The sequence below is a fragment of the Amia ocellicauda genome, chromosome 6 (assembly GCF_036373705.1).
Source record: "Amia ocellicauda isolate fAmiCal2 chromosome 6, fAmiCal2.hap1, whole genome shotgun sequence".
Taxonomy (NCBI): Eukaryota; Metazoa; Chordata; class Actinopteri; order Amiiformes; family Amiidae; genus Amia; species Amia ocellicauda.
This window is the reverse complement of record NC_089855.1, coordinates 16,510,433-16,534,189: the sequence shown is the minus strand read 5'-3', so window position 1 is coordinate 16,534,189 and position 23,757 is coordinate 16,510,433. Positions and strand designations below refer to the sequence as shown.

Sequence of the window (23,757 nt, the reverse complement as noted above, 5' to 3'; positions counted from 1 at the left end):
AAAAATCCACCCGTTGCCTTCAAAACAGCATCAATTCTTCTAGGTACACTTGCATACAGTTTTTGAAGGAACTCCACAGGTAGGTTGGCCCAAACATCTTGGAGAACTAACCACAGTTCTCATGTGGATTTAGGCAGCCTCAGCTTCATGCTCTTCATGTAATCCCAAACAGACTCGATGATGTTGAGATCAGGGCTCTGTGGGAGCCATAACATCACTTCCAGGACTCCTTGTTCTTCTTTACACTGAAGATAATTCTTAATGACTGTCACTGTATGTTTGGGGTCATTGTCATGCTGCAGAATAAATCTGGGGCCAAATTTGGGGCCAATCAGATGCCTCCCTGATGTTAATGCATGATGGATAAGTATCTGCCTGTACTTCTCAGCATTGAGGAGACTATTCATTCTGACCAAATCCACAACTCAATTTGTAGAAATGCAGCCCCAAACTTGCAAGGAACTTCCACCATGCTTCACTGTTGCCTGCAGACACTCGGCGAACAAACTGCCTTCTGCTACAGCCAAATATTTAATATTTAATATTTTGACTCATCAGTCCAGAGCACCTGCTGCCATTTTTCTGCACCCCAGTTCCTGTGTTTTCATGCATAGTTGAGTCGCTTGGCCTTGTTTCCACATCGGAGTAAGCATGATGTGTCTTTCATCTGCTGCAGTAAGTTTCCTTGGCCAACCACTGTGTCCACAGTCCTCAATGTTGCCCGTTTCTTTGTGCTTCTTCAAAAGAGCTTGGACAGCACATCTGGAAACCCCTGTCTGCCTTGAGATTTCTGCCTGGGAGAGACCTTGCTGATGCAGTTTAACTACCTTGTGTCTTGTTGCTGTGCTCAGTCTTGCCATGGTGTGACTTTTGACAGTAAATTGTCTTCAGCAACCTCACCTTGTTAGCTGAGTTTGGCTGTTCCTCACCCAGTTTTATTCCTCCTACACAGCAGTTTCTGTTTCAGTTAATGATTGTGTTTCAACCTACATATTGAATTGATGATCATTAGCACCTGTTTGGTATAATTGTTTAATCATACACCTGACTGTATGCCTACAAAATCCCTGACTTTGTGCAAGTGTACCTAGAAGAATTGATGCTGTTTTGAAGGCAAAGGGTGGTCACACCAAATATGGATTTGATGTAGATTTTTCTTCTGTTCACTCACTTTGCATTTAGTTAATTGATAAATGTAATCTATTAACATGTATATTTTTTTAAAGCATTGTTACTTTACAGCATTTTTTCACACCAGTACTCTACATTTACATTTTTATGAACATTGAAGTAGTTCAACAGATACTTGAAGAAGTAAAAAGTTATGTCCACCTTGGACAAGAAATCAGCACAGATGGAGATATTATGGAAGAAATCAGAAGAGTGAAAATGGGATGGAGTGCATTTGGAAGAAACAGCATGCTGCTGAAAGGAAATCTACCCATTTGCCTGAAGAGAAAGGTATTTGATCTAGTAGTATGCACTAGTGCTCACTTATGGCTCTGAAATCTGGTCATTAAATACCAAAATGATACAGACACTGAGGACGAAACAAAGAAGCATGGAAAGGTATATGCTTGGAATAAAAGAAGAGAAAATAAATTCATGGATCAGAGAACAAACACAAATCTATGACATCACTGAAAGAGTGAAAATGTTACAATGGCAATGGGCTGGACACATTACAAGAAGAAGACAACCATATAGAAGATGGGAAGATGAAATAAACTTTGCAGACATGACATGGAATAAAGAAGAAATAGACTGAAGCAAGTGGAAACATCTTGGGGAGGCCTTCATCTAGCAGTGGATTGATAATCAATTTAGGATGATGATGATGATGATGATGATGATGATATACATATACATTGATAGGGACATGACTTTAAAGCTTAGTAGCAATTGTCTTTTCAGTTTAATGAATCCATATCTAGACAGAATTAAAGGCAATGTTGTATTTTCTTAATCGACAGTAGTTCATCATTATGACAATAAGAAATTGTTTTTTGTTGCTATCTGTCCTTCAAGTCACCTATGGGATCATCTCTTTATTTAATACTTTGATAGAAACACGGTAGACAAGGAAACATGCAAACCAATAAATGTAAGAGAAACAGAAAAGGCATAGTAATGTTCAATCTTGTAGCAGTATCATTATTCCGGACTGTTATGTTTAGCACCATCCCCTCAACAAATGACCTCTTTGCACACAGACTAGTTACTATAAATGGCAAATGCAAAATTGGAGCAGGTGCTACAGGCACCCAAGCATGGCAGTCTGCATTTTAGTAATTTATTTCAAATTGTTAAGGTCTGTGTTCCACATTGGCAGTTTAATGTAGGCGCTTGGGAGGATGCTCAGAAGGGGCATTCCTGCCCCTCGGGCAAAAACCCAATTTTATGCCCTACAGTGTAAATCCCTCCTTTACAAATGAGAGCCCGCAGTCAGTGCAGTGTGTCCTATTTTCAGTATTTTATGGCTATTGAGACACCACAACCTAATTAATAATGTCGCAAGCTATCATCAACCATGCGAAAACTTTTTGTCTTTCAGGAAAGTGGTATTCACTGCCGAACTAAGCCTCAGTCTTAATTGTTGCACATCATTCATTCCTGATTCATTAGCAGAAGCTTAATATTGATTTTGCTGCTGAAACATTAGAATTCAAGCTACAACTCCATTCTGATCCATCTCTTCAAGGTACGAATGTCCCAGAAGTGCAATGCATTCTCTGTGGTGTCCCTCTATCTCTGTGTGGTTTCATTCCTTTCCACCCACTTGTGTTATCTGTAAATAAAGTTCAAGTATAAACAGGGACATACACGTACATTTTTAAGAAATGTAATCTTAATCAATAGGCTGACAGAATTGATGCCAGGGATTTCAATCAGATAGCTGCTGGAATTAAAACCTCAGATCCGCCCTGGATTCAGGCTGCAGGGGGGTTGGGGGAAGGAACATTGATTGCCTATTAAAATGTGGACATGAAAGAAATATGTAGAGTAATCTAGTGTGGCTCAGCAATGCATTCAGGCCATTTTTCTCAACTGCATCTATAAAACTGAAACTGAAAATCAGATTCTTGCTTTAATTTGCAGAACAAGAAATCCTCCCCTTGGTATGCCTATATCATCAAAAATACCCTTTCTGAAATCAGACCATCTGTTTTGGCAAGGCACTCCATAGGAATGGCATGTATGAATCTTTAATGCCTGCCTGCCTGCTTCCACTCAACAGCAAAATACAAGAGAGCAGTTAAGGGCAATGGCTTTAAATGAAAAGTAAGCACAGCTCTTTGGATAGTTGAATTACAATAAAGCATACTACATTTTTCTATCACAATCTGCAATAATCATCACCTGCTATATGTTATCTGAAAAGATAGTTTACATGTTTTTGGACTACCCATATTTTAACAGCATTGATTTATTAGTAGTCTGACTTTGAGTATAAAAATTAAGAGAAACACTTTTGTGAAAAGATGGTTAGTTCAAGCATACTGAAACATTATAACAGGTTAAACATTAACAACAAGCCATTGAACTGCAACTCATACATTATTTGTTCAAATGGGTTTCCTTTCCAACGTTAGCAGAGAAACCTTTTGACTGGCTTTAATAAACTATATGACAAAAGAACAGGCATGCATTATTACTCAGTGAAGTACCTAAGTAATGTCCACATAATACATTTTGTAGGTGTAATATAGCTGTAATGTATAATATGTCTATGTGCATAATGTTCCTGAATATTTGGTGGTCCTATAAGGCATCCTGCTTGGAAAACTAAATTACTGTATTATTTATTTATTGCAAATTAATGTAAAAAACTTTATTCTCCACCTGCATTAGCCTCCATTGCAACATAGAAACAGACCTACAGCCCCATGACTAACACACCAAACACACAACCCCAAAACAACAAAAACAGCTCCATAAAAAACAAACATGCACTGACGAAATCTGTCCTGTTAAGCAATCCTGCCAGCCACTTTGAAAAACATGAGTAAACGTCTACAAAAACCAAAGAACACTGTAAAATACCAAGAGACTTTTCCATTGATTTACCTTGAATCTTAATATCAGCAGTGCACTGGTTTAAAAATAAACCTGTTTTTGTTTTTAAATGGTTTGGAACATTCTTATTTACAGTGCCAACTGTGAGAAATACCATATGTCTCAGTAATTATCTAGGGATATCATCATCATTGCAACTAAGGTAATTTAACTTGCCAGAATTATATTTGCCAAATGATGAGTTTAACTCTCAGCCAATTCCATACTTACTTCTCCCAGGAACCCTAAAGAGATCTACATCTACCCACCGGCAGTTTATTACCACTGAAAGGATTTTACATGATGCTGGAAATTATTTCACTTTTAGAACAGCCCTTGTGTTAAACATTCAGCCCCACTGAGTGCTTTAAAATAATTCATTTTTACAGGCCTTGATATAAAATGTCTTCCTACAAACTGTAAATCTACAAAATACATTTGAGTTTTAGAAATATTTCTTTAAAAATAATTAACTTAATTTGATCTAACATACACATTTTATTTTGATCCACAAACACACTTGGTTCTGTGAATTCAATACCCATTACGACTATTTTATATAATTGCATTTGCCAATATATTGATATTAAAACAACATTTATTTTAATTAAATTATGAAATTGCCTTTTACTTCTGCCAAATAGCCCTGCAGCACTCATGTTTCAATATCATTGTACCAGAAGTGGGATCACTCCTTATGGAATCAGATGCTCTCTTTCATAATTGCTGCTATATATATGGTATAATAATTTCTTATTGGAATATTTGTGTGTAGACTTTAGCCAAATAAAAAATAATAGTAAAACATATAATACAATTCTATTATTATTTCTGCAGAACAGGATGTGTTGGACTTGTATATTGTATTGTCTATTTTCATACCATTATATAATTTGTTTATTTTCCAATAAAAAAATGATGAATGTCTACCATGAGAATATAGTAAAAGTAGAAACACTTTCTTTCAGTAGCTTTTGAGGGTAAGTTTATTGCCCCATTAAAAATGTTATTTACAGAAGTGAATGTGTGTTGCTTGTTTGCAGTCCATCGCCTCAAACCAATAAAACCAAACACACAGACTGTAAGTGGGAAAGCGGTTTAGCCACATATTGCCTAAATCTCTGGTAAGGTTCCCTGAAGTCTCATCTCAGCATTATTCATCACCTTCGGAGGGCAAACACTTAGCAATTTTGTGACTGCCCTTTTGTGACATTTTATCTGTTACTGCGGAGGCATAAATGGAATGCAAAAGCACATCACACTCACGCAACAGGCTGTCTGTTGGTACTGTCTGACACAGTGCTCTCGCCTCGGCCCAAAGAAAACCACCGCACTCCCCCGCCACAGCTCAGATGGTTCACATAGATCCATTTCTGAAATAACCTACTCTACAATATCCAGCTCCACTGCACGCATTTAATTTTGTTTTATTTAAGTTGGCTCTTAAGATGAACAGTGCTAAAATCCTTTTCAGAGTCTTGAGGGAAAACAACCACAACAATATGGAATCGTAAATGAAATCCACTTCAGGTTTAAAATAAAAATATACTCTATTTATATTTTAACCACTCCTGTAGGTCCACTGCAGATTTTACATCAAGGCTTTTTTTTATATTCATATATAATACATCACTTTCTGGAGGGGGTTGCAATGTTGACTGCCCAGTTGAGGACTTCCTGCACCTGATTTCCTTCTCAGCTCTATGGTAAGCAGTAAGGTTACATGATGTGACAGCCACTGGATACAGCAAGATCATTTTATTCGTGTCTGCATAATATAAAAGAAGCTCAAGTCATGTATTTGTCCACTTGATTCTGCTTTCCTCTGCACCAAAGCTTTGCTTGTTATCATTTTTCAGCAGGAGTAAGTCACTCACTGGAGGAAGAAAGCAAGCCTTCACAAACAATGGGTTTCTCCCAGAACATGCATATATCAGCACCCACTCCTGGAAAGTAAAAAGGAATCTAAATAATCTACTACTTAACCTTCATCAGTATACAAACAAGGAGCATTACTGAGGAACAGAGCAAGCATGTTTGTTGGGTTAGATCCACTCAAATGCATTTTAAATCAAATGTGAATGACTTCCAGTAGTGGAAATTGCACAAATGCAGAGGACGTGATATCTTCATTACCAAAGCAAAATACACATGCAAATATGTGACTTGCACCAAATGCATTCCAAACACACTTCAGTACAACTGACATTGATAGACTGGTTAGTCTACACACACATTAGAACAAGTAAGGTTCGATTTTGTTCACTTATTCAAGTCCTTTATCCAAAATGATACAAGAAGTAGAGCTAATCCAATCAAATGGTTAATAATATTAAAACTTTAACAGTTAAGATCACAAGCAAGTGAGTTGGACTTCTACATATGTATTTGACCTCAAGTCTGGTTGGTTTTGGAAATTACAGTTCTAGCACCCTTTACGCATCAGTTTAATTGTCTCTGCATACATCCAATTCTACACTTCCTCCATGATAACCTTTATTGGAAGTGCTACAGTCATAATAACAGTAAAATTGAAATGTGAAAACAGAGATTGTAGTAAGCGGCTTGTTAAACGAACCATTAAATCACAGAGGAATGTATCCATGAATCCTCTCTGAGGGTCCATAATACAATTTTGTCAAGATACGACTCCTCTCTCGTCTTTAGCCTGAAGATGGACATTATTGATAACAAGAATGCTGGCTACTATGCTACCCACCTATGATATTTTTAAGTTACATTTTTATACCACAGTCTTGAACGGTGGAGTCGTGCATTATTCTAGGGAATTCAGCGCAATATTCCTCACTGCTAGCAAGGGAAATTATTGAAACTGGAACACCAGCAATACTTCACCTTTCACAAAGACAAGAGTTATTGCCCGGAGTTGTCCATTTAAACAATGAACGCTGAAGCCTGACGGTTTTTGTCTGCAATCCAAGCATATCAGGCATGACTCCCTGGTGTTTGTTAACTTCTCTGCACACTATTCTGACAGCTGCTGTCCCCAGCCCAGCTAAACATAGCCTGTGATTAAGTAGATGCGCCTGGGCTAATACCTCGTGATCTATAAAACTATAGGCCATGATGTGTCAACTGCATATTTTCAGCCCTGGAAATGAGTAAAACACAACACACAACAGTGGATGTGAATTGCATGGTGTTCTGTCAAGCCAGTATAGATTAATCCTTTGACTCGCCATTTTTGTGATGCTATCCACACCATATTTGCAAAGGAGCTTCAATTCACTGTAAAAAACATGTAACAATAAACCATGGGGATGCCAAGCTTTCTGCTCTATACTTTGATTATTTTGCTCTTCACATTTCACATTATTTATAAATTGATCCAATATCTGTTTGTGTGTACCAAATACATTCTTTCTCAACAAGTTTAGCAACAACATGAATTCCAAAGCATATAGTATTAAGTGTCTTTTTATAGCATATAAGAGGTAGTTTATTCCAGAACACTGGACAAAAAACAAACTCTACTTATTTATTTTTCTTAACCATTTGGCAGACAGGAGAGTAAAAGTGATTCTCAAAATAAATGTCATAACAGTTTTTCATGCAGTACACAATCTAGCACCACAGCACCCATATTTGCATAAATTATGCACCAATGGCCAATGGAACAACATGGAACAATAAGAGATTTAGGTTTATTAGCAAACAATTGTATATCATAAATTAAAAAGTAAAAGATCTTAGTCATACTGCTGCAAGACTGAGATCAGATCCCATCATAGATTAACATGAAATCCAATCAAAACTGAGTGGTTAAGAAGAAACAAAAACAACATTTTTACCTTTGCTGGAGGTCAGGGAAAAAAGGTAAATGAAGCTCACAAACAACTGGATGGGTTTATCAGTCCAAATTGCACCAGACAAAGGCAATATTCATCATCTTTGCCTGGTATATTTAGTGCTTCACATTTAGCTGGTTTATACTTCAACGAAAGCATTCATGCAGTATCAGAAACAACACACAGGACAAACAAAAAGCATTTGTTTCATCACTGAAGCTGGTTTTGCTTCAGCTGTTTTGGAGATGCTGATCCAACTGATGACATCAAAATGTACAGCCCAAAAAATAAATACAGTACCGTGCAAAAGTTTCAGGCAGGTGTGAAAAAATGCTGTGAAGTAAGAATGCTTTCAAAAATAGACATTTTAATAGATTATATTTATTAATTAACTACATGCAAAGTGAGTGAACAGAAGAAAAATTTACATCAAATCAATATTTGGTGTGACCACCCTTTGCCTTCAAAACAGCATCAATTCTTCTAGGTGCACTTGCACACAGTTTTTGAAGGAACTCGGCAGATAGGTTGGCCTAAACATCTTGGAGAACTAACCACAGTTCTTCTGTGGATTTAGGCAGCCTCAGATGCTTCTCTCTCCATGTAATCCCAGACAGACTCGATGATGTTGAGATCTGGGCTCTGTGGGGGCTCCTTGGTCATTACACTGAAGATAGTTCTTAATTACTTGCGCTGTATGTATAGGGGTCATTGTCATGCTGCAGAATAAATTTGGGCGCAATCAGATGCCTCCCTGATGGTATTGCATGATGGATAAGTATCTGCCTGTACTTCTCAGCATTGAGGAGACCATTCATTCTGACCAAATCCCCAACTCCATTTGCAGAAATGTAGCCCCAAACTTGCAAGAAACCTCCACCATGCTTCACTGTTACTGCAGACACTTATTTGTGTACCGCTCTCCAGCCCTTCGGTGAACAACCTGCCTTCTGCTACAGCCAAATATTCAAATTTTTTGCCATTTTTCTGCACCCCAGTTCCTGTGTTTTCGTGCATAGTTGAGTCGCTTGGCCTTGTTTCCACGTCGGAGGTATGGCTTTTTGGCTGCAAGTCTTCCATGACAGACACTTCTGACCAGACTTCTCCGGACAGTAGATGAGTGTACCAGGGTCCTATTGTTTTCTGCCAATTGCTGATGACACTGCTGGACATCTTCCGATTGTGAAGGGAAGTAAGCATGATGTGTCTTTCATCTGCGTCTATGGTCCTCAGCGTTTCCTGTTTCTTTGTGCTTCTTCTGAAGAGCTTGGACAGCACATCTGGAAACCCCTGTCTGCCTTGAAATGCCTGCCTGGGAGAGATCTTGCTGATGCCGTATAACTACCTTGTGTCTTGTTGTTGTGCTCAGTCTTGCCATGGTGTGACTTTTGACAGTAAACTGTCTTCAGCAACCTCACCTTGTTAGCTAAATTTGGCTGTTCCTCAGCCAATTTTATTCCTCCTACACAGCTTGTTTGTTTGTTTCAGTTAATGATTGTGTTTCAACCTACATATTGAATTGATGATCATTAGCACCTGTTTGGTATAATTGTTTAATCATACACCTGACTGTATGCCTACAAAATCCCTGACTATTTGACTGTAGCAGAAGGCAGGTTGTTCACCAAAGGGCTGGAGAGCGGTACACAAATTAGTGTCTGCAGTAACAGTGAAGCATGGTGGAGGTTTGTTGCAAGTTTGGGGCTACATTTCTGCAAATGGAGTTGGGGATTTGGTCAGAATGAATGGTCTTCTCAATGCTGAGAAGTACAGGCAGATATTTATCCATCATGCAATACCATCAGGGAGGCATCTGATTGCACCCAAATTTATTCTGCAGCATGACAGCGACCCCAAACATACAGTGACAGTCATTAAGAACTATCTTCAGCGTAATGAGCAAGGAGCCCCCACAGAGCCCTGATCTCAACATCATCGAGTCTGTCTGGGATTATATGGAGAGAGAGAAGCAACTGAGGCTGCCTAAATCCACAGAAGAACTGTGGTTAGTTCTCCAAGATGTTTAGGCCAACCTATCTGCCGAGTTCCTTCAAAAACTGTGTGCAAGTGCACCTAGAAGAACTTATGCTGTTTTGAAGGCAAAGGGTGGTCACACCAAATATTGATTTGATGTAAATTTTTCTTCTGTTCACTCACTTTGCATTTAGTTAATTAATAAATATAATCTATTAAAATGTCTATTTTTGAAAGCATTCTTACTTCACAGCATTTTTTCACACCTGCCTGAAACTTTTGCACAGTACTGTACATGATACAAAAATATTAAGAATTTAACTTAAAACACCATTTTAACAGTGATCACCTGTAGGGTATATTCCCCTGCCTCTTGCTTCTCTCTGCATTTAAGAGCAAATTATACAGTCAAAAGAAGACTGACTGCAACATGACTGACTGGCTGGAACACTGACTTTCTTTCGTGTCCAATTCTCAACATCCTGCGCAACTGGTGTATTATTGTCTGTACTAATAGCTGAAATGAAAAGTCCCAAGTTAATTTGGGTTGGCTGAAAAGAACAGGGAAAGTGAGAGACATGCTAGAAACACAGTCTTTCAAACTATGACTAACGAAGCCACAGTAATCACAAACACACACACACATCCTCCGCAGCTCAGCAAATCAAGGATTGTAGGGGTCATCATCATTGCCAGTGTTATTTGAAGCATATTTCAATCTAACACCCCCAACTCGTAGAATGCTGAAAAAGCATTTTTTAACACATGTAGATTTTAATGCATTTTAATTGCATTATTTGCTTCCTATTATCCAGTTAAAACCTTTCACTCCCAGCTTTTAAGATGAAATAATGCATTCTATATTTATGCTCTGTTATTTGTTTAGTAATGCATTAAGGCATGGGAAATTACAGCCTGGCAGAACTCGCACAACTGAGTGCTCCTTAAAAATGCTTTAAGTGATTTTTTATTTGAAAAGATCAATTGATTATTAGGACCTGCGAGTAACAAGTATAAAGCCCATCCATTTGGTAAGAACTCTGTAGTCCAGTGATCTGACTTGTATTTGTCGCTCTGATTCTCTTGGATCCGAGGGGAACTTGGCAGAACAATTACAGTAAATAAGCGACGCGTGTGGAAGCTGTAGCGAAGGCAGCGGGAGCTGTTAACACAGTGGGACTGGGTGGTCAGTTCAGCGGAGAACGCCTGCCATGCCTGTAGAAGCATCAAAGTCTTGACATTTCAGACTGCTCTGCATATCGCATGTCTGGCTCGTCACAGGAGGCTAGCTCTCCTCTCCAACAAGCACCCATTCCCACTTTGCCAGCCTGCATACCTGATGCATTAACAACTGTATTCTAAAAGTATTCTTGTTCTTTCTTTTCTTTTCATGGTACTGTGTCTAAACACGTAATTTGAAATTTCTCTGGATGGAGATTGTCTCACTAATGCAGTGCTATTAATGCACAAGACCTTTATTACTGTCTTTGCTGATAAGAAAAAATACAAAACCATATAGTAGTATCTCCCTTGCTTTATTTATTAGAACACATGCTACCCCCTGTATGTTGCCTTTCAAACACCTTTAAGATCTATTGTCAAAAGGGAGTTAAGATAAAAATAAATTAAAAAAGCAAAGAATAACATAAAATACTATTAACCCAGAGCCATATTTAAGTGAGAAAGTATATCTAAGTATGTCTTATGTCTGAAAGCAAAACATTTTTTTAAATATATTTAAATCATCATTAATAAAAAGCAAGAACAGAAAACACAACCAAGTTGAATCTCCTTTTGAATTCCTCAGTAAGAAACAGCAAGATGGATCTTGAGATTCTCGCCTGCTTTTCTAAACAATCAAACCAAAAAAGCACACACAATAAAGAATAAGAACAGGTGTAGGGTTTCACCACAGAAACAAAATAATGGGGTATTTTTACAGAGGAAATAAATGGTTATTTAGAGTTCTCAAAATATCTGTAGCAAATATACAATGATAGTTTAAGAACAAACTTAAGCAATCACTTAGTTAGAGCATACCTTTAAAACATGCACTATGGGTATTATTTTGACAGCAGGGTTTCTGGTGTGGAACTTCTAATCAATCCTCTGAAGGCGTGTAGACTTGCAGAGTGTTACAGTAATGCTTTCAGATATGCTGTAATATATGTGGGCTCTGATGACTGTCATCATCTTAATAATCTGCAGCCTAAAATATTCTTGATTTGCAATGATTTGTTTATACTTGTCTTGCTCTCGTGAGGACATCAGAAATAACCATTTGCTTTCAATTTCTGAGGCCGGGTATTTGACGAATATTAAAAAGAATCAATGACAATCAGTTTTTTTCCTGTGTGATTGTTATTGCAGGACGTATAAAGTGAGAGATTAAATGGCTACAGTTAGATCCAAACACAAGAGCTCAATGACCTCTGTGGAACACAAATCTAGCATCAGGTGAAAAATCAGTACAGGTATCATAGATGTAACAACTATAAAAAAAAGCATGGGTATTTTAAAACATTATATATAGTATAGATCATTTCCATTCACACACAGTTCAAAGATAAGTTCAAATAATTTCAATAAGGTTTCGTTTGTCCCCCATGCCCAATTCAAACTCATGGTCTGACCCATTCAAACAGCAGAGGGAGGTTTCAATGTTTTTTAAATGGTACAGTATTGTCAAATGTACTACATTATTTTCAGTTGAATTAAAACATACTAATGTTATATAACACTTCCCAGGCATCCATTTAATCACACAGGTCACGTACATCTTGAGCAACAGCACGGACGACCCCTCTCCAAGAACTAGCAGTCGTGTCAGTTCTGAGTGAAAATGGAAAGAGCAAAGCTCTCCTGGTGGATAGGAGCTGATCACTAAGAAAGCAGTATCTAAGAAAGTGTGTGTGTGTGTGTGTGTGTGTGTGTGTGGAGGGAGGGTGGGCACAAACACCGTAATTTGTAAACTATGTTTGAAAGCCGTAGCAGCAAAATGACGCAACATGTTAAATTTGAATATATCATGATATACCATATATTGCCCTTTATATCTAGAATACCACATGTGGTATCTATGTCTTTGGCCATATCCCCCCGACACCCAGATCTCCAACACGGCCCCCTACAGTATATTTTTCTGGAAAAGGAATGAGGGGAATTGTCTAGTAGCAACATCCTAGTTATACTTTGTATCCATCCCTGGCCTTTTCTTACATCAAATCAAAAATAAATAAAATAAATTTTTAAAAATATATAAAACAGCTAGTGTGCTTCAATATATGGTGAAAGTAAAAATAGTCAAGAAAAATCACTGATTGCTTGAATGATCTTGTTACAGTAATTCCCAGAAAGAAAACAATATATATATATATATATATATATATATATATATATATATATATATATATATATATCAAAACCAAATAAGTCAAGTTTGTTCAAAGTTGCTGATATACACAATTTAAATTAAGTTTATTTCATTCATTAATAGCAACCTGAGCAGAAACGAATCACTCTGGGCAAGATTAAAATTAAATCCTTATTTTTAATCCGTTAAACTGAGACGTAGCTCAAGGCCTATGGAGAGAAGACTCTCTCCTGTGTGGGAGTTCCAGGCACCAGAGACTTCCAGACAATCTCTCTGCCACACTGGGATTAGACCTACACTAAGTGGATTAGAGAACCGCCCAGTACATAAAGTCATTACAATAGCAATAAGTGTTAAAAAAAAACACTGTGTTTTATTTTGTTTGGAAAATGTGTGCTTAACCCCTCTGGACCGTGCAGAAATGTCCCTAAGGAGAGCTAATTAATTTGTGGATGTGTAATGTGAAGCTGAATAATTACAGCATGTTTTCGGTACCAAGGAACATCAAATGAAGCCTGAGTTCTGAAGCACATTTCTAGAAGATTTTCTTTGCAGCAAAAAATCAACAGCACTCCAGCAATGGTGCAAACATGATGTTACACTGGCAAAGCGATACTAATTCCTTTCTTTCATACTGTTGAAGCATTCCATACATCCAATACAAACCGAAACACAAATGAAATCATCATCAAAAACTTCACTGGAAGCCGAGTGCTTGACAGATATTCCCTCCATTCCCATTAGCATTATAGACAGTCTCCACACCTGGCATGGAAAGCAAGAATCGTATTATCAGGCAAATTATAGTTTTTGTGGAAAGGACGTGTGCTGTATCTGCTGACACAAGCCCTCATAAACATGTCTAAGGGGAGGACAGTCGAGAGAGGGGGCGGGGAGGGAGTGTTGTGTTTGATTTCATTACAGTCACATTACTGTCCGTCAATAATGCTAATGGCCATTTTAATGATGTCAGGTCCTATTCAGAACTCCAGGCTAAACAGCTGTTACACCACCGAATGTGGGGCTGGAGTGAAATTGTTCCACAGATACAGCAGCCACATAGAGACTCAAAATTCCCTGCATTGCCATAGTCTAGGATGTGACAAATTCCTACTCATAATCAGTCGCATTGTACAGCTTTAGGATTACTGATTGGTTATAGTGGAACCAAAAATGCATCAGAGATGCAGCCCTTTAATATCTTTAATGTGTGCAGATGTACGGTATGTGCATTTCTTCACAGCCTTTAGAAGTTGAAGAGGCTAGGAGACTCCTGCAATTATGTAGTTGTGTAACAGTGCAGCCCTTTGTCCTGCCTAGGTCTCTAAATGTGAACTTTTTCTGCATTTCATTCTGAGTTCTGCCAGGTCAGTGCTGGATTGAAATCCCATTGCTCGTTTGATGGTTTTTCTTACCTTCTGGTGGTCAGGTATATAGTACAAATCTGAGGTTTATAAGACAAATGCTGGTCATTGTGTGCACTATAACTGGATTATGTCAAAGTAAAGTGAAGGTATGAGCTAGCAGACTCCTTTTCCAATACAACTTCATCAAATTGTTTGGAGGACTCATTTTCAACAGTTTTTTTTTTACATTGCTTTATAGTGAGAAAAAAGGCCGTCCTGTGGAGAGGAAAAAATCAGTTTAAGATGAGCTTGTGGCATTATTAATGGAAGCTGCTATCTTTGCCACCTTCAGCCAGATTTCTTATAAAATGTTCCTCTTTTTCAATTAGTCAGCAAAACCTCATATAGCCCTCCACTGGCTGTGCAGTAAAGTTAAAATCAAATGTTGTTGATTTATGCTGTGCCTTTCATTTCACTGACATATGCTACCAGGATTCCTACAATTATTCTCTGCCCATCAGACAATCTTATAAAGCTATGGTGCCACAAATAAATTTCACTTTCAAAGTCACAGAGCAGTAGAGATGTAACAATGCAATTTTATTTTCACTAACGCAAAATTGAGTAATCAACACTCTGCAATGTAGTATTGCACCTTATTATTATTATTATTATTTCTTGGCAGACGCCCTTATCCAGGGTGACTTACAACTTATCCAGGGTGACCACCTTATCTCATTGTAATCAGCTCTACACAACAAATGGGTCATGTACTGACGGGGAACACCGTAAAATGGTGTTAAAATGTCTGTAAACCAGATCAAGATCTTTGTCTCCATATCTCCCCCCTCTTCCTCCCCACCCATCTACTGCTGGACTATGTATGGTAGCCTCCCCTCACTCCCTTGACCACTCATTCCCCTCCTTTGCTCCCCTGTGGTGATTGACTTCTGGTGCCTCTTCAAACCTTACTTACTTAGACTGCGCAGTTGATCCTACCATCCAACTTTCAATGACAAGCTATGAACTGTAAATCACAATTATAATAATTTTCCCAATTCCCACGATAGAAAATAAGTTCACATGCATAATTATTTTGAGCAATGTCTTGACACTCAAAGTTTCTTACCCAGATAATGAATTCATATTTTATAAATATACACATGCATGCATACATACATACACACACATACGGAAATATGTCAAACTGTGACCTTAACAATGTTGCTATACTCACAGATTGTGGGTCTCTGTTGTCTATAGGTTTGTCAACCGCATGACAATGGTTCAGGAATTAAGCTGATGGTTATTGTAAATTAAGAAAACTGCTAAAGGTTGGAATTGTTTTATGGTTACAGTTTCTTAGTCATATCTTGACTACTGTTTCACTGTTTATCAGAGTCTGATAATGCCTCAATAAATACCAAACATTGACAAACCTAATTCTTTCGGGATTTCTGAGTTAATTCACTGATATATTTTCCCATATTTTTGGCACACTGTTCCATAGTCACAGTTCTTAATTCAGAACTACAAACACTGCAGTCCTTGCATAACAATTTCCACCAATCTTGTGACAGAGCACAGAAAATGTGTTTGCAATCTTCTTTACATTTGCTGTGAGTGTCTGATGTGCGACTCACAAAACATTGATTTAGAAGAAACTGTGATCTGGTAAAACAGTATTTTTTTTGCTTGGTATAGCTTTTGCAGGGGGAAGCACATTTATTTGTGTGTTGTTTTATTTTGCTGTTTATTTACTTGATGCATTATTCAGATTAAACCATATCCATTTTCATATTTTCTTCTTAGTACATTATTATAATTGTCTGTTTGATTGATTACCTTAAATATGTTCATATTAACTTTATAAATTAATTCATTTTACCATCAAAATAGCTTTTAAACTGGTCAGCTATACAGCATTTTAGACTTGATTTCATCATAAAAAAAAATATATGTAAAAAGAATATGTATTTCAAGAAATGCAACCTTAGCACTCCGTCGACCAAGGAAAGTGAAGTATTAATTCCATTAACTGCAGTTACAAGGGCAAACACAAAATTGAATGGTAAAGAAATAGTAAAAATGTCAACGGAATGGCAATTTCAGATGAAAGCGTGTAAACCAATCTTTATGTCAGAGTGGAAATGTTCATCAAGGACCACAACTTGATTTAACACACTGAAAGGTCAAGATAACTATGCCATCATGTTTCTGACTCTTGGGGGGGAAGACGTCAGCTCTAATGATTCCAAACATCCAGGGTGTAACCCTTCATGGCAAACGGCAAGAACCGATTCAGACTCAGGGGACAACTGTGAACTCCATCAAAAGCCAGGGCTGCTTATTGCAGGAAGTGATTTAATCTCAGGCAAATTATGCATACTAAATCATTAGTAAATGCATGGGAAATACTGTGATATCAGTACTCAAATCCACAAAATTGCCTCTACTGACAAGCTGGAGACGGAAGTCCTAGATCTGTTTTTTCCAGAAGTAATTTTGTTGATAAATCTAGCTAATGTATTAATATAAAACATCATATTTTATCTTTGTTCTTTAATTACACTGTGATTTTGGGCAGTGTATACCATATATTGATATATATGCAGAACAATGTATCTAAAAATCTAATTTCTATACACACTGTTGAAGAAATGTAAGATGTTTAACTATTGCTTTATTATGGTTATATATATGGTTATATAAACATTCATTTAACATGTCATATCAAGTACAATATCTGTTGTGTCTCATTTTGGGTCTCATTCTATGGTGAAGCAACAAGGTCCCTGTCTGGGACATTGATGGAGCTTCAATTGTAAATGGGCTCAGCAGAGACAGATTATGAAACTGCCAGTGAATTGGGTACTGGGACTCACAGTCGTTATAGATGTTCATAATTCAGGACACTGGCCTTAGGATTTAGAAGGCAAGGACAAGACGACTTTAATCAGGACTGTCCCTGAAAGACTGGACAGCGGCCAAGGCCCTCTAGTAGCTTCCTGTATTCCTGGCACCATGCAGTGCACAACCCCCAGCCTGCTATTATCTTTCCTCACAGCAGAACTCTGACGTTCATTAAAGGCTTTCTGATGTTCAAACAAAGGTGCTTTTCAGGATTTTTTTTACTTCTGCATCGAGCAATTTAACACAAAAATGCAATGAACTACATTTTATCAGAGTGTTTTGGTTAGGTACAGGTTTGCCTCCTTTATAATGTGAGAACAAGCCACAGAACTGCTTATCTGTATCTATCTCTGTAGATAAACAGGGATGCTTTGCTTTCAGTTACTTTATCAATGTATTAATGTAAATGCTCTACAGTTACAAAGAGCAGAATATTGCTTTTGTGTGTGCTATCAATGTCTTAATAGTTTTGTGATGGAACTGGTGTTTTCATCTCAAAATTGAAACAAATGAGCTAAATAAATACAAAAAAATCTATGACATTGTAAATTGGCAGCTCATAGTTGGCAAACAGAGAGACATATATCACAGAATTAGTTTTCTAGTGTAAGACCAACAGAAGAGGATGGAAGTGCCATGCTTGTAAACGACAAGACTATTTTCCAAAAACAAATGAGAATGAAAAAGAAACAAAATAAAAATAACAAAATAAATCATGAACAGATATACGCCTTGCTGCGTGACAGGCAAATTGGGTCCATTCAAGGCAAATCCACACACAGGAATACAACCACAGCCTTCCTGCCCGCAATCCTAATTGTGCCCAAGACGCAAGTGTACGGCAGACCACTGGGCAATCTCCAGGGCTGAAAGGCTCGATCTGTAAAGCTGTATGTAGGAACCTGACCTGCTATTTTACAGCATGCGGTGGTTTATTCCGCCATGGCATTCTTAAAATGAACAGGCTTATATAAATATTGATGTTGGCAGTGTACTCTGCAGACATGGAGCAGAAGGAAAGTCAGAGACACATGCTCTATAGTAAGTAGCAATGCATGTTACCCCCTGCCCCTCTTTACAGTGCTCCTTGAAAAACTCTCTGCTGCACTAGTCAGTTCAACTGAGGTGCAGTGTAGGCAGTACCATTGCAAGCCTCTCATGTTGCAAGACGAACATCCCTCTTGAGAACAGACTTTCCCTTAATCAGTATGTTCTTTAATTTAGGTATATCCTTATGAGCAGAGAAATACTTTATTCAACCAATAACCACCCTACCATGTATTTGTATAAAGTATACTTTTAGATGATGTTGTCTGCTGTTGTTTGTTGTTTACAGTATGTTAGCTTGTTTTTTATTTTGTAGCAGTTTTGTCTTTCAAGTTGACCTTGACCTTCTTCTGCCTCATGATAATTGTAAAAATAATCTCAGTCATATTCCCTCAGCAGTTTCCAATTCACTGCAGACAGGAATAAATTTAACTGCATTACCACATGGCCTGTAAACCCTGCCCACAAACTAATCTACCACATCCTGGCACATAAAAAAAACATCACCAAGAGACCACAATTTGCTTATTGACCTCAATGCTCCAGCAACTATTTTGTCAAGCACAAGACAGTACTTTTTTTTAAGAATGGAAACAATTAGGAAATATTGACTTGGAGTCCTGATGGTTTTCATCTTATCTAAATACTGTACAGTCTGATCAATACTACCACAAAGCAGTAAAGTTATTAATTCCCTATGCAAAAAGAAAAAAGTTAAATCGGGGAAACTGGCTTCAATGGAGTAAATGGACTTCTTATTTTCCCACACTGCAGCCCTCAACCTTCATATTTATTTTTATTTTTATTTTTTTTAAATACACAATTCATGCATGAACCAGCTGCATTGACAGAACAGAGAGGCTTTCTGAGAAATCTTGCTTTTTAATCCAAATTCAATGGGAAAAAATATGTTGGAGTAACAAATGACTCAAGGTCAATAATCTCCCTGTTGTGGTTTGTTTTTGTTGTGCTGTGTTTTCTCCCTTTTGCTTTTGATAGCACATTCTCTCTACATGCCTATGCTGTATGTCTGGAATTGCTTAAATGCCTCCATCACCCACACTACTCTGCAGTTTAGATAAAAACAGATTTTAAGAGAACTACAGAATTGGCAGATTCTCATACTCCTGAAAAGCTTCTGATTCTCCAGTATCCCAGAACTAGTGCAAACATTTAGAAATACAACTCAAAAGTCTTTAGTAACAATGGCCAATTACATAACTTTCTGAATAGAATATTCCCCAATTGCATTAGCCTACTGAAACAGCAATGCAACCTGACAGGGACTGTTGAAATGGCTGCTGTTTATTGTTGTTTTGTCTGGTATTTATTTTACTTCATGGAGGAATCTGGCCTGGTGGAGCAGGAAAGATAAAAACACAAAGTGAATGTAGTTTTATGTTTTTGTTTGCAGTCCAAAATGTGCAATACATTTATGACAAACACACTTATCCAAAATAAATAAAATACAAATGTTATTACTAAGGAGAAAATACCTTGATTTGGGACTAGTTCAAACTGGATTCAAAGTTCACTGTAACATAACATATTCAAACTCTATTTTGTGTGGTGCACAGTATGTGCATTATATTATACTGCTTGGACATCAATTTCCATTATAAAGATACTAGGAAAGAAAAAAACTACATTTAAATTACTAGAATACCTCCCATAAGTCAAACATGGTCATGAGGCATATGACAGACATTCTGTATGGAATGAGGTATAAGTTGTTCCCCATAGAAAATACATTTTGTCCCAAGCAGACGAATATACAACACTATTTTATTTTATTTTTGGTTTAGTTTGTAAGTATTGAAACATTCTTGGTATATTGGCTTTTTATTTTACTTTATATTATAGCAAGTGCAACAGGAAATTGTGTATTAAATAGCATCATTCAATGCTACATTGTAAACACTTGGACCGTGGGCAATCCTACCCACCATTAGTTTGGCATATTTCTTTATCTTTCATATAAAACAGATAGGGGTTTTCTGCTTTCACTCGTCTGGAATGCTAACAGTGCTGCAATAACCTTTTAGCACCAGAGACACTTAAACTGCGCACCATATGTGGTAACAGAGCCTAGCCAGAAAGTTACAAGTTCTCCACTGCATTAAACTCTCTAAACTCATCTCACCGTATTTCAACATAAAAAGCATCTTATACTCACCCAGATTTGTTTTGACAGGAAAAGCACAGAAATACTATCTTCTTAAAGCAATTGGAACATTGTTCCGATAAATAATGTAGAAGCAGCATTAAAAAAATCCTGTGTCAGGCAATGTTCTTACAGTCATTTGTTTTTAACTCTGACCTGACTCTGACTGCACTAGAGCATCGCTCGTCTGAGACCACTGTTTGCCTCAGATGACATGAGCTCAAGGAAGCATGTTCAAATATTATTGTAAGCCTTGAAGCTATCCAGCTGGTTTTATGTACTTTATAAATCATATTAATTAATATATATCTGAGGCTGTTGTGTGGAACGGAGGGACTGCAGTATGTGTGTGTGTGTGTGTCAGTTTGTTGTGTTTGGGGCCTAGGACAGATCATTTGGGCATCTGATAATTAAGGGGAAGTACTGTAGTTTCCGGGGTCGAAGGTTAATCCTACACGGGAATGGGGAGGGGGCGCAGAGATTGGGGCCAGCCAGTCACAGGGGACAAGGAGATCTAATCGGGGTGCCCAAGTTCCCACCAGGTGGAAGTAGTTTAGAGAGACCAAGTTAAAAAAGTTGCCTGAGAATAAAAACTGTTGCTTACACCGATGATTTGCTCTCATTATTTGTTATTTAGCCTAAAAAGCTACAATATATATACAGTTATAAAGCAACTTATACATTTTAAACTTTCTTTAAGCTTAAACGCCTTGTGAGACAATGCATGAAAACAGCTCAAACTAAAAAAGATTCAACTAAGACTAAAACTGGTATTTTCCTTACATAGTTTTAAACATTGGGATTTTGTTTATACCAACGTTTCTTTGTTTTTGATCTCAGCACAGTTCTCTTGTGTATCCTAGCCATTAAACAGGACCTTCATTAACACAGCAACTAACTGGAACAAAAAATGGAAACAGACACCACCTTTCAACATCACAGTACTGCACACTTTAATGTGACATCTCCTGGTGTCTGACCAGGGCTGGAAGAAGCCAGCTCTACCCCCGATTCTTAGAGGATCTGACATCACAACCCACTGTTTCAGCTGTCAATTACTTTGGAGCCAGTCTATGAGCATTATCAGGAAGGACCGGTGGAGCAGCACACGGTGAGACAGCATAAAAGGCTGCTTCTAGAGAGGGTGTGTCACCATGGATACGACTAGGTGCATCACAGAAGAGGAGCTTAGTCTCCCCGTCACTAGCATCCCCGACTGTCTGCGTCTGCTCTACGGCTCTGTTGCTAAGGCTTTTTTTCATTTAATACTGACCTTGCTTTTTTGGATTCAAGTGCAAAATGTCATTTTTGGAGGTGAATACATCTATCAAGGATTTGCAATCTTTTCCTTTTTTTGGGTTAGAAGTTGCAAGGTTGATATCCTGTTTAGCTTCAACACTTTGCTTTTCACAAAACACAGTCTAGATCATTGCTCCAGCTAATGTCTTTAGGTTAGAGACCAAGCTCAACCAATAGTTTAAAAAGCTGTGCATAAAAGACATCTCTTTGCAGTATTGTGAGCCTACGGGTTCAGGGAAGGAAAAAACAGGGAAACAGCTATGCGTACAGAAATATATATACTTTACATGAACATTACCAAACAATAAATCACTGTTTTATTACAGAATGTCATAAAGCTATTCAATACCATAACTGATACATTCTTTCTATGCTACAACTGAGGAGTTTAATATAAACACGTATCTAGGATTCAAGATTAAATATGGAATCAAATTTTATTTCAAGCTTTTTACATTTTCATCTGAAACTCTTCTAAAATAAAAAAACAGAGACACCCTTCAGTCAAAACTTTGCAGCATGTTCATAAACTGTACTTACACAATTCTTCCACTTCATCCTCATAACAAAGCATTTGAAACAGGAAGAGCCTGGATATGGCCCAAGGTTTTCAATAAAAATAAGAAGGCTGCCAAAAAGCAGATGTCACATCTAAAAGTCGTGGCGGTTAACCGTGTGGTAGATTGTTTATGCACCCTGACTCCGGCCCTGGATCCCCAAGTCAGCTGTAGTTGCAAAACTCCACTCCAGGTTTCTTCTTGTAACTTCTGGAAGAAGCTAACTCTCTTTGAATAAGGAGCAGAGTGAAAGGGGAGGACTTATCCGGGTTTTTCAGCGAGCAGAAAAACCCACTGATGCCAGAGACTGTTGCGTCTGCTAGAGGCCCCTAGATGTTTCGAATTCCAGGCCCAGCGCAGAAGCAATAAACATCCCTTGCCTTAAAACAATGCAGCTCCCTGCAGCAGGCCAGCCCATGGGCTGTACATATATGGCTGCACTTGCAAAACTAAAACTCACATAAGAAATTAATTTGAGTTAAACACACCAGCTGCCCAAGAGAGACATTAAATCATAGTCAAACTCAGGAATGCTCTTTCAAACATCTCCCTCCAACAGTAAAAACTCAGTCTCCGAGCTGTGTATATCAGAGGACTTTGCAATGAACAAAGTGTCCAGAAATCGGTTGCATGAAAGATTGAAGCCTGTTTTCCATCAAAAGGAATCAGACTTGTGTTAAGCTGCAATATGTGGCAATGACACAAAGCCAGGGGAGTTCAAATTGACCAAAAGTGAAACTCTTAGCTGTGTATTTGTTTTCAAGATGAACAATCAAGTGAGCATTAGCTTTTCCAGCAAGATGTTAATGAGTGCAATTTTGTTGCACGAACTCTGCAGGATGAGGTTTTGTGTTTGTTTTTTGGGATAACAAAAGGATGATAAATAATCTATTAGCCTTTCACAGTTCAGGCAGAGGATCCCTCATTATCAGCCTGCTTCATAACACAGTACACCTGTCATGTCTGCAGACTACAAGCACAAAATGGACTGAATCCTATAGGATCAAAAAGTGAACTCACTCTGCGCCCATATGAAGCCTGTGCAGGCTTGTTTCTTAATAACTGGAAAATAAGCTCAACTTCTATAAATCAGGATAATAGAAAAAATATACATAAATGAAATACAATAAAATAATTAACAGCAGGTGCTAAAAATATCCACCACAGGAACAAATTACATAAAAGCTGTCTAATTTTTCACAACAGATTTTTTTACACA

The 23,757-nt window shown here is 37.7% G+C and overlaps 1 protein-coding gene across 11 annotated transcripts in view; it reads right to left on the bottom strand.

Moving 5' to 3' along the window:
• The window catches only part of dmd (dystrophin), a 631,463-nt gene that overhangs the window by 539,925 nt on the left and 67,781 nt on the right, over positions 1 to 23,757 (bottom strand). Inside the window, exon 1 of one of the 11 annotated variants that reach the window (XM_066706370.1) lies at positions 22,522 to 22,729. The exons of the other annotated variants lie outside the window; for them this stretch is intronic. Coding sequence (XP_066562467.1) covers positions 22,522 to 22,555 — 34 coding nt within the window. The 5' untranslated portion in view covers positions 22,556 to 22,729. Of the gene's footprint in view, positions 1 to 22,521; positions 22,730 to 23,757 lie in introns of those variants that run through there. 11 annotated transcript variants of the gene reach the window in all.